Raw genomic sequence first — 15838 nt, 5'->3', positions numbered from 1 at the left:
CCTTCCTTTCAAGCACAGAAAGAACTAAACTCCGCCGAAGAGGTGAAAGTAACTGCTCTTGGGAGAAGGTCAGCACTGAGCCATTCTAAGGATTCCCAGAAAAATAAAAGCAAATGGAAATTAGGTGAAAACTCTCTGCCCATTGAAGTCTTAGCTCGCACAATGAAAGACGGTGAAGCTGATCAGGAGTCAGTCATCTCGGCTTTCCCTCATCCTGATGTCAGAATAATGAATAACTGCTGATGTTTGTGCAAAGTTCAGCTCCACCGACCACTTCTCAGACATTGAATCAGTCCACGTCCAAATGTAACAAAATATTGATGGCATCCAGTCTTGGACAGACACCTGACAAGTAACAAATCCGCCACTCAACTGTTGGAAAATGACCATCTCCAATAAGACAGAATCTAACAACTGGCCTTTGAAATTCAATGCATTACCATCGCTGAGTCTCCCCTCCATGGTTTTCTGAAGGTAATTGTTGAACTCAATTTGAAATGGAAATAAAATCTGCAAATAAAATCATTCATGTAGCACAAATCACGGGAGTCTGTTACAGAGAGCAGCATGTCGCCTTGCCTTCATGAAATTTACTCCAGCACCCTCGAGTGCTGATATGGATCCAGCATCACTTCGCAAAGAATTCTATATGTTGCCTCCAGACTGCGCTCATCCTGAAATGGACCTCATCGCCCAGTTGCAGAATTGTGGCAGCAAAAAATGGGGATCATTTAGATATAACACAACTGAACATAAAATTTTGGAAATGGCTTCCCACCACACTACAATCCTCATTTTGAGTGTTGTACTGTATTGTCATCCATGCAGGCCACTATCTCTACAAACAGAAAAAAAAATAACGTCATTACCCTGGATGTGCAACACCGGATCTCATCACCTTACATTCAGGCATGGGTCACCCAGAGCCATACATCCCTAACATGGGCACATCTAAACTGATGATGTAATCCCATCACCAGAGGTTCCAGAATGAGTATCAATCGTTCTTCATGGACAGTATTGTTCGTCATTCTTTAAACTACAACAGATCAAGAATAATTTAATAAATATCTGAGACAACTGAGTTGGAGTATATAACATTGCTGAGACATAACAACTAAACAGCGCTGGTAAACAATGGCACCGTGTTTAAAGGTTTTCAAGAATGATAGGGTAAATGTTAGTAGAGGAGCGTCTTTAATAATGAATACTGAAATCGCCTCTGTAGCGATAGAGAACATAACAAGATGTAATCAAGTCGTGCAGATTTGTGAACATGATGAACAAAACAGGAAAGAATTTGGGGCTGTACTGGAGGTTGAACGTAAATCCCTAGCTCCTTTGAAGAAATGTTTTGTTTTAACAATAATCAATGTGTTACAAGAACATCATGTCAGTCTTTCAATTCCAACTTTTTTTGCATTCATTAGTAAAGTGGCTTTCACGCGGATTTTACCGTTGACATAGCTTGGTTAAATCAAACAGGTGTCGAACAGAAGGTGGCGAACAGTAGCAGTTACGACTTTGAATAAATCTGCTGCATTTAAATCAAACGTTTTGCTTGTAAGATCGGCCGCCAGTGCCATATGGTGTGTCACGTGGTTAGTAACTACGCATGTTGATTCACTATTTGTTGGACACGGGTTCACCTACACCACGACCGATTGTGAAACTGAAGTTTAATTTGAAACAAAATGGAGAAGATAGGCTGGTATAACGAAGACTTTTTTAATCATTGTTGTGAAAAACATAGAAAATCTTGTTCACTGTTATCCTTTGGGAAAGAAATTCAAACATGCTGCAGTGTTCTCATGTCTCTCCAATTTGGATTTGTCACTGGATTCTTTCCTGCCCTTAACTCTCCCAACTCGCATGGTCTTTCCAAAATCATTCGTTCCATTCTTTCCTGCTCTTTCAATCCTAATAATCACAAATAACTCATTATTTAACTTTCATTCCTACGACCATTTTGATTTACATTATATCATCCTCACTGACCTCTGCATCCCAAACACAACTCCATCCTCTAACGTTCAAAACTGTCTCAAAACCTGTTGGTTGACTCCTCCGTACTTGGAAATATCTCTGAACGCTGTATTCTTATCAATTTCTAAAACTGAGCATGTTTGCAACAATTTTATGCTGGAACCTCATTAATCAGAAATGAATTTGAATAAATTTTGAATTTTGAATAAACCAAAATAAAGAAATTCACAAATGTTCTGCTGACCGCTGAATCCCTTCCATGTAGGCTCCCGTCACCTCTTTGGATTATAACAGAGAAGACCACCACACTTTTCATCTCCACCTATCCTCCAATGTGCAGTTGAAATTGATAGGCCCCATTCATTTCCATCCACATTATCCAGCCATTGTATCAGATTCTCCCGGAATGGGTGGGTTTACTGCATCCACATGGCTCTACTATGCCAATAACACCCCCAGCAATTAACCATTGACCACTCCTTTCTCCCTGTTGTACCTCAGCAAAGTAACGCAAGGGTATGGCATCCGCTCCAACTGTAAGATCAGGGCACGCACATCTATTTCAACACCACCTCTGTCAAACTTCGTACTGCCGCTGGGCCAGATCCCACCGCGGTCCCAAATCCCGCAACTGCCACAGGTCGGACAACACTGAACTTTGTCAAGGGTTGTCTCAACTAGAAATCTTTCACGTCATGCAAAAAATAATTGATCTTCTCTTGGTCACCAATCAGACCTGAGCCATCCTCATCTTGCAACACCTACTTCCGTCGATCCGCCTTAAACAGAACCAATTCATTGAGGTTGTCTCAGACACAGGGTAGAGTGCATGAATGCATCAGGAGTCCCAGATGGTAATAATGTTTCCATCGAGTTTCGCTGGATCTTGCTGTCTTCCTGCTCCAGGACATCTTCCCTGCACAGAATGCCTGTGTTTCATGTGCTCTGCTATCTCTCAGTCCTGGGAGTAATTTATACAGGTCTATAAATATTTACACTCATCTAGCGGATAGGAATAGGAATGGAAATACCGAGAATTCAAAACATGCCGCTTCGTTTTCATGATTAATTATTTGATTTTCTTTCGCTGAGTTTCTAAACCATTATTTTACCTCTTTTCATTTTTCGGGTCATGAAACAGGAGCAACTAACGTTTGTATATATTTCTGGCAGGTACTGGCGAAACCCCTTTGTCTGTGACTCAATCCCCCGCCTGCCTGACTGCAGTGGAAGGTACAAATGTGTCAATGTATTGCTCCACACCGCTTTTCGATCGCAAAATATCGGTTGACGTGTCCTGGCGGAAAGATGGAGAGATCAAAACTTTGGATCCAACAGCAGACGAAAGGAAAATAATGTTACCGTTCAAGCAAGTATTTTCTGTGTTCCATCTGCTGAATGTGAGCTTCCGGGACTCCGGAATCTATTACTGTAGCATCAGCGTCTTCGGCAGGAAGACTTCCAATGGGAATGGGACTAAGCTCATCGTACACGGTGAGTGTCACTGAGGAGAAATGAACAACGTTAAATTAGGCAGGTATACCTCGATAATAGATAACAAGAGCAGCAAGGAGTCTGATAATAGTTTGGTGCCGAAAGGCGGGCTTGTTTTTTTTTCAGTTCAAGGACACTAAGACCGAACTTGTGCTGGTGTACATCAGACTTGCCGTCCGCGGTCAATCAAAGTTAGCCAGGCCGTGTAATGTATTTAATCTTGTTTTATATCGTCTATTTAAAAGCAGATAATGTATCCTAAATTATGCTCCACTTGATTTAGATAGCTTTCGGAAATGAAGTGCATTAGACTTGTCATGGAATTCAACGTGGAACGTTTTTTTAAAAATGGGTAAATGTCAGGTTCTCAAAATCGATTATCAAATAGGTGCAAGTGATCATAAACGGATGCAGCTACAGCACGGTGTGAGTAATGCACAACGAGAGCAAATAATTATCCACCAGAAGAGGAACAGGTTTCAGGAAAACATTCCAATGCAAACTAAGGTAGAACGAATTATTAAATGCTGTCTCAGAAATGTCATGCTTCCTCTTAAATACTTATAACTGCTCACTCAAACTTTAACTGAGAAGCAGAGCGTATTACTTGGATTGCTTCGAAGTAAACTTCTAACGAGAAATGTACTTATGAGGCTTCCAAGTATGATTTTGAGGAGATGTTTACTTACTACTTCGAGATTAAATTCCCAGGGAAACATTTATTTCCGTTAATCCCCAATTTTACTTGCAACGTTTGGTAAATAAATACATTCCTCATAGTTTGAGTCTCACCGTAAGTCCTGGTTTTAAGAAGTGGGTAAAGTTTACTGAGCACTTTACCTCGTTATGTTGATGCCACCAGTCGACCGACATGAAGTAGCAGTATGGAAATATGTTTGAACTCTGACATTTTTTTCTGAATATTAGATAGATCCTGGAGACACTTGCTCAAGTTTATGCACCAGCTTCAAATGTAACTAGCCTGTTTTGTAAAGCAGCTCTGCCTTTGAAATGGGTAATGGCATCATCCATACCAAAGGTTGACGTGGGATTGCAACAGAATATCGTTAATTGAAAATGAAGTTTGGAGGTATGAAACAAACAATCAATGAGAAAATGATTAAACACAGTCCTGAGAAGGGTGTGTTGTTCCAATTCACATTGTGTGAAGAATGTGTTCTTGGCTGGGAAACCAACATATTTCCCAAGGGATCTACGTTGACTTCAGTAAGGGTTCGACAAGTTTCCTCGTGGTGGACTGGTTAGCAAGTTTAGATCACATGGCATACGGGGCGAACTAGCCATTTGGATGCAGAACTGGACTCAAAGGTAGAAAACAAATGGTGATCATGGAGAGTTGTCTTTCAGATTGGAGGCCTGTGACCATGGATGTACCACAAGGATCGGTGCTGGGTCCACTGCTTTTTGTCATTTACATAAATGACATGGATGTGAACATAGGAGGTACTAGGCAGAAGAGTGGCAGATCGAGTTTACTTAGACAAGTGTGAGGTCCTCCATTTTGGAAAGGTAAATCAGAGCAGGACTTATACACATAATTGAAAAGTCCTGGGAAGTGTTGCTGAACAAAGAGACCTTGGAGTGCAGGTTCATTGGTTAGGCCACATTTGGAATACTTTGTGCAATTCCAGTCTCCCTCCTATTGGAAGGATGTTGTGAAACTTGAAAGAGTTCAGAAAAGATTTACAAGGATGTTGCCAGGCTTGGAGAATTTGAATAATAGGGAGAGGCTGAATAGGCTGGAGTTAGTTTCCCTGGAGCGTCAGAGGTTGAGGGGTGACGTTATAGAGGTTCATAAAATCATGAGGGGCGTGGATAAAGTAAATAGACAAGGTCTTTTCCCTGGAGTGGGGGAGTACAGAACCACAGTGCAAAGATTTAGGATGAGAGGAAAATAATTTGAAAAGGCTCTAAGGGGCAACTTTTTCACGAGGAGGGTGGTGAGTGTATGGAATGGGCTGCCTGAGGAATTGGTGGAGGCTCGTACAATTACAACATTTAAAGGCATCTGGGTGGGTATATGAATAGGAAAGGTTTAGAGGGATATGCAATGTCGAAATTCACCCAATATTCGTCGACATCACCTTCAAAACACATGGCAGCAAGACATGGCAATATGACCACCTACAAATTTTCTTCCAAACTTTCACCATCCTGACTTTGAAATACATCACCATTCCCATAATAGTGTTGCTGGGTCAAAATCCAGAAACCCCTTTCTTTGCAACATTATGGGTGCATGCATACCTCAGTGGGTTGCTGTGGTTCAAGAAGGCAGCTTACTACCATCTTCGCAAGGGCAGTTGTAAATGGGAAATAGAATAGGGAATAGATAGAAACACCTACATTGCATTAATACCTTTCTTTAAAAAAACAGCTGGCTATTTGGTGTCTGTTGAGTAGTGGTGGAGCAAACATACCTTCAGACAGATGGGTGGAGGGTTAAAATTCATACCTAAAATTCCAAGTTCAATAATCGAAACGAGAAAAAATATAGAAAGAGAGTGAAAAATAAATTGGATTCACCCTGTATTTGTGATAGTGTCACGCTCGTGATAGAAACTGAACGCACCATTTTTATCCAACTTCAATCGTCATTCATTGCAACCAAAATGCAAAGAGGCGACCAGTCCTGGACTTGAGTTTTTGATGGCACCAATTATAATGCAATGCAAACTGTGGATTGAGAATATCTGGTGGAGCCAATGAGTAGACTCTGGATTTCTTGTATCTGATTGAACCAGTGATTTTTCAATGGAAAATAAACTGAGGGTGTCTGATGGAACTGTTTGTCCAATACAGATTCTGAGCTGCATGTGTAGCGAACTTGCATCGTCCAACATTTTCAGTAGCTGTCTGTTTTGACATGGTTTTGTCCACTCCATTTTTCTCCACTTTCTATCCGAATACACCGGAAGGGGCGGTTTAGCATCGATTTTAAGTTTCAGAATTGGAACTTTGTTTGTTAACATTATTAGGGTGACAAAAAAAAAGAATTCCCTCCAAATTCAAAAAATGCCTATGCTTTTTGACGGACTGTTCAGTCCTCTGTCTAACTGTCGGAGAAATTTTCCCAATAGGTTAGAGATCACAAAACACAGCTCCAAGTGAAATTGACAAACAGTTCATTGCAAGCGATATCGCTGGAAGAGAAATTGACGAGGCTAACACAAAACTGACAGTCTGCACAGGTAGATCAGATTTCTCCTCCCAGAGCTGAGGTTGAGACCAGTTTTATAGTAATGCTGCACAACGACACTGACTAAGAAATGGGAAACTACCATATATCCGGAAATGGAGTGATTTAGTTACATTGATGCTAACTGGAAATCAGTTATTGGATGAATTTCCTGTTCCTTCACACAATGCAACATCCTGACAGTATCATGGCTCCATTCATCTTCACAGGTAGGTGTTAAAGTCTCTTCTGAAGTGGTGAGGTGCTTCCATTGTCCTGTTCCTGGAGCACATCCTTGCTAGTGCCTGTTTGCCAGTCCTGCTCTTTGTGTGGCATTAGTATTGCTAGGTTGTGAAACTGCCCTTAAGGCTTTGACATATCTGTGGTGCTTTGCCATGTCCATGGGAGCTTAAAGTGTATTCCCTTGACTGCGTGCTGTCTGATTGAGCTTTTGAGCTGCTCGGGAATTCTGGGTGTTCATGTTCAGTTTGGCCAATTTTGCTTTTGTGGGCCTTTCGTGGGTTAGCAAATCTTTTTCCACAATCCACCCGCTTTTTTTCGTTTTGCTTAGGAGAGGGACAAGAAGCGGGCGTGCGGTGTGGGGGTGGGGGGTGGGGGTGGTACTCCGTATTCGACAGGTAGCTCTCCGTGTCCGAGTCTAGCCCAACAGAGGCTATCCCAGGGGCAGCAATGTTCTCCCAGTGGATCTGTGCTAGCTGAGTGGTGAGGGGGGCAGAGGGTAACAGGATTGCTCATAGGCGTGAGCAGCACAGTCGGATGGCTATGACTATCACTGTAAGGCCGGCAATTATAACAATGAGAGCAATCAGTCCCTGCAGTAGGACTGTGCCCCATGACCCTACCCAGATGGCTGCCCTGTCCCGTAAATCCCATCGGGTATTCTGCTCATGCAGGACGGAAGCTGCCTACTGGATATGTTCAGCTGAAAATGTGTTGCTGGAAAAGCGCAACAGGTCAGGCAGCATCCAAGGAGCAGGAGAATCGACGTTTCAGACATGAGCCCTTCTTCAGGAATCCTGAAGACGTTTCATGCCCGAAACGTCGATTCTCCTGCTCCTTGGATGCTGCCTGACCTGCTGCGCTTTTCCAGCAACACATTTTCAGCTCTGATCTCCAACATCTGCAGTCCTCACTTCTTCTACTGGATATATTGAGCCAGGTGTGTGAGGTTTTCACTGGGGTCAGGAATGTAAGTGCAGCAGTCAGCACCAATAAGGGCTCATGTGCCCTTTTTTGCAGCGAGCAAGTAGTCCAGGGCCATCCTGTCCTGCAGAGCCACAATACGGATGGTGACAGCCTCCGCATTCAGCTGGGCGTGTGTGTCTGCTGTGGAGTTTGCCACCTCCTCTAGTGTGACTGCGAGTTTGTGGGCTTCTACCTGTAACCGTAGGGTTGCAGAATGGGGTGACATCAGGTCATTTCAATGGCAGTGAGGGTTCTTCTGCTGTGGGTCATGGGCTTTGGGAAGGGAGAGGACTGGGAGTGATACATGAATGGTATGGCATACCTGACATAGCAGCTTCCAGTACAGGATAACCGCAACCAGTGGTAGGCTTTGCAGCCACAGATAAAATAGGTGCCTTTGTAGGTCTGGAGATGGCGTGTCTGGGTCCCTGTCCAGATGGTGATGAAGGTGGTGTTCTGGCTGGTCCTTTGAGGGCCTGCAGGTTTAAAATACTGCCTTCTGCAGTGGATTGACGTGCTACGGGAGTTAAGAGCAGGGAGTCAGTGCACTGGCTCCACCCAGTCTCCCATCCAGATGGCTCTGTGCTTTTTAAGCAGATGGACCCCGCAGGCGCCCCGTGTGTGTCAGTGTCAGCATCCGTCATGGATGGGGCTCATGGGAGAGGTTGTAGCCTGGGTAAAACCAGCCTTAAAAATTTGTTCAGGCGGTACCCCGCCGATCTACGACGGGCTGGGCTGTTGTCCCCATAGTTGGGCATGGCCAGTGTGGTAACTTCAGGGGATCTGTCTGGTCTAACCACTACTCCACCATGTCAGAGATGTTTAAGGGGATCGAGGCGAAGGGAATGTCCCCGTGAGAGTGGATGGGGACCCTAGTACAGACCGAGCAGCCGGTCTGATTAAATCTCTGGGCATACCCTTAAGTCATTTTGAGGACCGCGTTGGCCCGTAAGTCACGGCGGGTTATGAAATGTGTTGCCTCTAGTCCCTATTTACCAGCAAGCCGCAGTATGTTGGTCAGACAGATCAGGCCGAGGTTGCTGATGGTGATGGCTGCCGCGAGCGGTTGGATCCATCCTCGGTGGTCGGAGTGGTGTCTTCCTCTGTGTGGTCCCTGTTCATTCGTTGTGGAGCTCTCTTGCAAGTCTCCATTCGGGCCGTCCTTCCAGTTTCACAGCAGTCCGGATCGTCATTAGGATCAGGTACGGGCCTTTCCACCTTGTTCTTGCAGTCTCCGTATTTACCATGCCTTTTCGGAGTGCTCTTCTTTATTTTCGGCCCGGGCCGTTCTCACCACGTGGTTGGGGTTGCCCAGCTCCCACAACTAGCATCTCCCGGCAAACGGTTGATGTTCATGCCCCCTGGCGTCCAGGACATTTTGGCATGATTTCTAAGTGCTGTATTTTAGGTTTCGATGAATAATAAAGATAGACAGCTAACAGAACACAGGTATGATTTGGAGATGCCGGTGTTGGACTCGGGTACAAAGTTAAAAATCACACACCAGGTTATAGTCCAACAGGTTTAATTGGCAGCACAATAGCTTTCGGAGCGACGCTCCTTCATCAGGTGATAATGGAGGGCTCGATCGTAACAGAATTTATAGCAAAATTTTACAGCGTGATTTCACTGAAATTCGACATTGAAAAATTGATTGTCTGTTAAGCCTTTCATCTGTTAGAATACAATGATAGTTTTATTCCGAAGTTCGCTTACCCTGTTGAGAGAGGGGGAAAAAGGGGCCTGCCGACTAACGCCAAACTGACAGAGAAATTTGCCCAATAGGTTAGAGATCACAAAACACAGCTCGAAGCAAAATTGACAAACAATTTATTGCAAGCGATATCACTGGAAGAGAAATTGACCTAGGCTAACACAGAACTGACAGACTGCACAGGTAAATCAGATTTCTCCTCCCAGAGCTGAGGATAAGACCAGTTTTATAGTAATGCTGCACAATGACATGATAAAGAAATGGGAAACTACAATGTATCTGGAAATGGAGTGACTTCGTTACAATGATGCCAATTTGAAAACAGTTATCGGATGAATGTCCTGTACCCTCACTGAATGCAACATCCTGACAGTATCGATGGTTCCATTCATCTTCACAGGTAGGCGTTAAAGTCTCTTCTGAAGTGTTGAGGTGCTACCATTGTCCCGTTCCTGGAGCATGTCCTTGCTGGTACCTGTCTGTCAGTCCTGCTCTTTGTGTGGCTTTGGTATTGCTGGATTATGAAACTGCCCTTAGGGCTTTGACATATCTGTGGTGCTCTGTCATGTCCATGGGAGCTTAAAGTGTATTCCCTTGTCTGCGTGCTGTCTGATTGAGCTTTTGAGCTGCTCGGGAATTCTGGGTGTTCTTGTACAGTTTGGCCAATTTTGCTTTTGTGGGCCTATCGTGGGTTAGCAAATCTTTTGCCACACCAACCCACACACAACTTCCGATATTGACTCACTGAATGTTATTGTGTTCCAGTGCCGCCAACCCCGCTGAAGATAACCCGCCTCGACTCGCCCTTCCTCGCTGTCCTCTGCACAACAGCTGGCTTCTTCCCGGGGCAGTTTGAACTCGTGTGGTATAAAAATTTCTCCGAAATTACGTCTGGCATCAACATCAGGAAAACCCTGAACGATGAGGGCTATTTTCAAGTTTCCAGCGAGCTCAGTCTTCCAGAGCGAGGATCAGTCTATACCTGCCAGGTTTCTCACATCGCACTCAGCGTCCCAGCAAATATCAGCTACACAGTTCCAAACCGCGGTGAGGTTCACCGGTTTTCCGTACCTTTGATGGCACATCTGTCATCAATATTAAAACCAAAAGGGTCTAATCCGTTCCCGCATGCTTGGCACTCCAGCCAAAGTTAAAAACAGATTTGAAGTGTTATGATTCATGATGAAGAGCTTTTGCCCGAAACGCCGATTTTCCTGCTACTCGGATGCTGTCTGACCTGCTGTGCTTTTCCTGCACCACTCTAATCTAGACTCTGGTTTTCAGCGTCTGCAGTCCTTGTTTTTACCCAGTGTTATGAAGCCATCAGTTCAAAATTGACCACAGACAGCAACCGGCCTGCATTGCATCTGCACTGTGTCCGGGAACCAGCATATCTATGGCCAGTTTCCTCGTCTAATGCGAGGTTTCATACACAAAACTGATGCTAAACACTTTCTTGCTGTCGCGCTCAGTCTCTCTCTCCAATTCACTATTGGTCTCATTGGAAAAATCTAACGGATTTTTTCGCTGTCACATTCCCTTCTCACCCACCTCCATTTATCAGCAATCCCAGTCACTCCTTCACAATCGCCTTTTGGTTTCAGTAGTTATTCTTTCTCTCGATCTATTCACCTCCCTCACCCCCCACATTTCTTGTCCTCCTTATCTCTGCCACCGTAATGCGTCCAACATCTGGCGCCACTCGCTCTCCATTCACTTCCTGAGCATTCCGTGTTTACTGCCTTGGTACGCACCTCAGTTGGTCTGGTCGCTCATTTCTGTTTTTGAAGGCCGTAAGATCAATTCCCCTTCCGATCCCACGCACAATGGTTTGACAGAGCCCCGCAGTGCCGAGGCAGTATTGCTGAGTTGAAGGTCCGGTCTTTCTGGGGCTAAAGTGGGTACTATAGATGCTGGAGATTAGAGTCAGGATTAAAGTGGTACTGGAAATACACAGCAGGTCAGGCAGCATCCGAGGAGGAGGAAAATCTGCTTGAACCAATTGTCCCTTTACGCAGGAGCAAAAGATCCAGCACGCCATTTTGCAGAACAGCAAGTAAGCCCTGCGTGAATACTTCTCCCCCGAAATCCAGATCACAGAATCAGATGGTCTGATCACTATCACATTGGACTTTCAAAAACAGTGTTCATAATGGATGCTACAATACATATGTTACAACAGCGACTCTACTACAAAGAAATAGAAATAGACAACAAATGCTGCCTCAGCCACCGATACCCACATCCCATGAGCCAATAGTAAAAACCGATGCATTCATCCAATCTTTTGGCACATGTTCCTTCGGCAAGATTCCGCTTGGCAGATTTGTTAGTAAAATTAGATCACGTGGGATTCAGGGAGAGCTGGACAATTGGATACAAAATTGATTTGACGGGGGGAGTCAGGGTGGTGGTAGAAAGTTGATTTTCGGACTCGAGTCTTGTGACCAGTGGTGTCCCACATGGATCAGGGCTGGGTCCAGTGCTTGTTATTTATCTAAATGATTAGGATAAGAATATAGGAAGCATGGTTAGTAAATAATGGGCACAGGGTCAATTCTTTAGCCTGCTTGAATGACGTGTGGAACGAGGAAGAGATCTTTACACCTGGTAAATACGCGCTAATTGGCAGAGGGATTATAAACAATGCTGTATATTCATTAAGTCAAATACGGTCATTAATCTGAATACATGCTGGTGTTTTCGAAATGGATAGGCGCTTTGTGGTTCAATTAGTTGGTCGGTACAGGAACAACGGAGCCTTGCGTTCGGTGATAAGCAGCAGGAATGTGGCAGAGACGGATTTAATGTAAGTGTAGTCTGTTACCTGGAGTTGTCGAATACGTTGTATCATCTGCTTTTAAAAATGCTAACTTTCCACTTTCTCTGTCCCCCATAGGTAACCAAGACCGCACTTTCTCCTACGCCTTAGTCTTTGGTTGTGCTGCAGGCGGGATTATGATTTTAGTTCTGGGAATTGTCTTCAAGAGGTGCAAATTCGACAGAACAACTGGTGAGACGTGAATTTTTCCTGATTCTGTCCTGGGCTTTCACCTCTTGTTACATTTCACTGCTGCAGTAGGAGAGAAAGGGGACGGGCAGTCTGGAATGAAATTTTCAAGAGCAGTGCGCATAATGTGCCGCTCATCTCATACAGAGAAACAGCAGAATATTAGCGTTCGGCGAGCCTGCTCACTTTGTTTCAATGGTGGTTAATTTCTTGCGGACATGTGGTACATTGTGAAAATGATCATGTGTGTAATGCCATTCGATTCTCTGACAGGCAACGCGATTGCTGAGGACATGAACAGCCAATTTGAGGAACAGGTCAGTTTCTATGTATGACAATGAGAACGAAACTGTGAGTGGGATGTTGTCTACATACGGGTAATTTATATCCATACTCCAGGAATCTCAGACGTACTCCTTCGACCGCGCGCATATCGAGTTCACGGTGTCCCCAGTGCATCACTGTAATATGAACACGAGACAGTGATTCATTGGGACAATGATGTCGAGTCCAGACGAGACGGCAGTTCTCTAAGACAGTTTTAAATGTTTGCGTTTTGTTCGGATCAGTTGGCCTGCTCTTCAGTCAGGAGCAGAGGCACAGCTCGATTTGTGATTGCCCAATATTCCCATCCCCAAATCTCTGACCGTGTTTGTGAGAGTTGACTGCCCTGGGCGGGATTCCGACCTGCTCCTGGCTTTAGACTCCGAGCAAAGATAGGGATAATCTGAAAACAGCAAACTCAGAACTTACGCTACCTATTCAGCATTGCGTGCGCCAGTTCGAGTCCAAACGGTCAGAATAATTTATCTTAACTTCGGTTGTGAATGAATGTTCCAATGAACGGGTGGGAAGCAAGAGCTGCAGTCCTTACCATGGCTATCGTATCATCGGTGTTATTTACAACTCTAACCTGCACGAACTGACCACAACCAATCTGTTATGCTATTGACTGCAACATTTTTTTTAAACTTGGTGGCTAATATTTCTGCAAAACAATATTTCTCAGATCAATCGGGACAGAGAAGCAGTGAGTCCGATTTATGCTGCTCTCCACTTCAGCGGAGAGAGGAAACCTGCAAAACTGCGAACGGAGCAAGAGAGCTTCGTGTATGCGCAGGTACTGTCATGAAAATTAACCATCGGTTTTCCAATAGGGACCGCTCTAACACACGTCTGACCATAGTCATGTATGATTTGGAGATGCCGGTGTTGGACTGGTGTGTACAAAGTTAAAAATCGCACAACCCCAAGGTTATAGTCCAACAAGTTTAATTGGAAGCACTAGCTTTCGGAGCGCCGCTCCTTCATCAGGTGGTTGTGGAGTACACAATTGTAAGACACAGAATTTATAACAAAAGTTTACAGTGTGATGTAACTGAAATTACACATTGCAAAATACTTTGATTGTTAAGTCTGTCATCTTTTAGCATGACATTGTTTCGTTACTTTCATATGCAAATCACAAAACTTTGTTTTAAAGTTACATTCTCATGTTAATTTTAACAATTAGTGTCAGCCCAGATTGGTGTTTCAGTTACAACTGATTGGTGATTCCTGAAGAAGTTGCTTGTGCCCGAAACATCGATTCTCCTTTTCCCTGGATGCTGCCTGACCTGCTGCGCTGTTCCAGCAACACATTTTCAGCTCTGATCGCCACCATCTGCAGACCTCACTTTCTCCCCGTTTCAGTTACATCACACTGTAAACTTTTACTATAAATTCTGTGTCTTACAATTGTGTACTCCACAACCACCTGATGAAGGAGCGTCGCTCCGAAAGCTAGTGCTTCCAATTAAACCTGCTGGACTATAACCTGGTGTTGTGTGATTTTTAGCTTAGTACTGTACACCGACAGCCTGAATAATTTTATTGAAGTGGTTGGCATAAACTACTTACATTTCATTGTTTTATTACACAGACAAAGCACCGGACAGATGGCGAACTGACCTACGCGTCTTTGAATCTCACCGCTTCCGAGAAAACTGCAGGAAAACCGAAGGAAAAGCAGGCGGAGTATGCAGAGGTCAAAATAAACCAGGGAAGCGGAAACTCCTGGATTCCATGAACTCCAATAATGTTCAGTGATATTACAGTTGCAGAAGAGTTGCATTCGTTTTGTCTATTTGAAAACGACAACAAACTAGTGGTGATGGGTTGATTGTGAATGATACTTTAATCGATGGTGAATTCTAACTGCTGAACCTTTGTTTATTCTTGAAATTCTTCTATTCCTGTAAAAGCAATGGAATAAATCCATATTGTCATTGTGATAAATGGGACTGAAGAAAATATTGAATCATTGAATCCCGACTGTGTGAAAGCAGGCCATTCGGTCCATAGAGTCCACACTGACCCTCCGAAATGCATCCCACCCAATCCCTGTAAACCTGCTTTTCCCATTGCCAATCCACCTTGCCTGCACAGGAGGAAATCGGAGCACGGGGCGGAAACCTACGCAGACATGGGGAGAATGTGCAAACTCCACACAGATAATAACTGAGGGTGAAATCCAACCTTGATTCTTGGCGTTGTGAGCCCGCAGTGTTCCCCCTTGCTTAGTCAAATTGTAGTCAAAACTAAAAATCCAAGACACAAGGTTATAGTCCAACATGTTTATTTGAAAGAACAAGCCTTCGGAGCACTGTTCCTTGTTGGACTCTAATCTAGTGTCGTGTGATTTTCAATTTTGTCCACCTCTGTCCAACACAGGCATCTTCACATCAAAATATAGTGAATCGGACTAGTTAATTATGAGATACTATTGCTGAGCAATCTATGTTAATGTCTACATAGAAACTGAACAGGTCGAGGCCACACTTGATGTTCTGGACGAATTTCCACGATCCTGCCCTACTTCACAAAACCCAATGCAATAGCCTTCTATTAATGTCTCCCTCATGAACTTGTCCAGGTTCCTCTAAATCCATTCCCAAGTCCATTCATTCTTTGTGACGGCGAATAACACATTCTAAACCTTTCCTGGGTGTTTTATTTCCTCCAAACCTTTTTTTCTAATGAGCGACTTTTTTTGTTTCCAACTTCTATTTCCCACACCGCCCATAAATGCAAATATCTCCTTTAAGCCAACTCAATTAATACATTTTTACAAACGTAATACAATCTATTAAAAGGACTAAGAACAGAGTAGGTCATTCATTATAACCTATGACGATAATTATCTGAGACACTCTCCTTATAAGTCATGATTACCTGAATGCCCATAAAA

General features: G+C 43.9%; 1 protein-coding gene across 1 annotated transcript; it reads left to right on the top strand.

The window, feature by feature from the left end:
- Window positions 1–2844: 2844 nt before the first annotated feature.
- On the top strand, window positions 2845–14705 carry LOC148147410 (uncharacterized). Its single transcript, XM_087995579.1, has 7 exons — window positions 2845–2966; window positions 3160–3480; window positions 10365–10646; window positions 12499–12612; window positions 12883–12926; window positions 13619–13729; window positions 14531–14705. Exons 1-7 carry the CDS (start codon window positions 2912–2914, stop codon window positions 14675–14677), a joined length of 1074 nt encoding a protein of 357 aa, XP_087851705.1. The 5' UTR covers window positions 2845–2911; the 3' UTR covers window positions 14678–14705.
- The last annotated feature ends 1133 nt before the right edge of the window (window positions 14706–15838 follow it).

This window comes from Chiloscyllium plagiosum, unplaced genomic scaffold (genome assembly GCF_037043375.1).
Source record: "Chiloscyllium plagiosum isolate Xiang-an unplaced genomic scaffold, Cpla_swu_hap1 HiC_scaffold_17, whole genome shotgun sequence".
NCBI lineage: Eukaryota > Metazoa > Chordata > Chondrichthyes > Orectolobiformes > Hemiscylliidae > Chiloscyllium > Chiloscyllium plagiosum.
This window is presented reverse-complemented; position numbering and strand designations above follow the sequence as displayed.

Excerpts from the sequence above, each read along its gene's own strand:
- LOC148147410 (XM_087995579.1), top strand. The coding sequence starts at position 2,912 with ATGCCTGTGTTTCATGTGCTCTGCTATCTCTCAGTCCTGGGAGTAATT. Across the intron at positions 2,967-3,159 it reads CCTGGGAGTAATTTATACAG|GTACTGGCGAAACCCCTTTG; the intron begins GTCTATAAATAT and ends TATTTCTGGCAG. Across the intron at positions 12,927-13,618 it reads ACAGCCAATTTGAGGAACAG|ATCAATCGGGACAGAGAAGC; the intron begins GTCAGTTTCTAT and ends AATATTTCTCAG.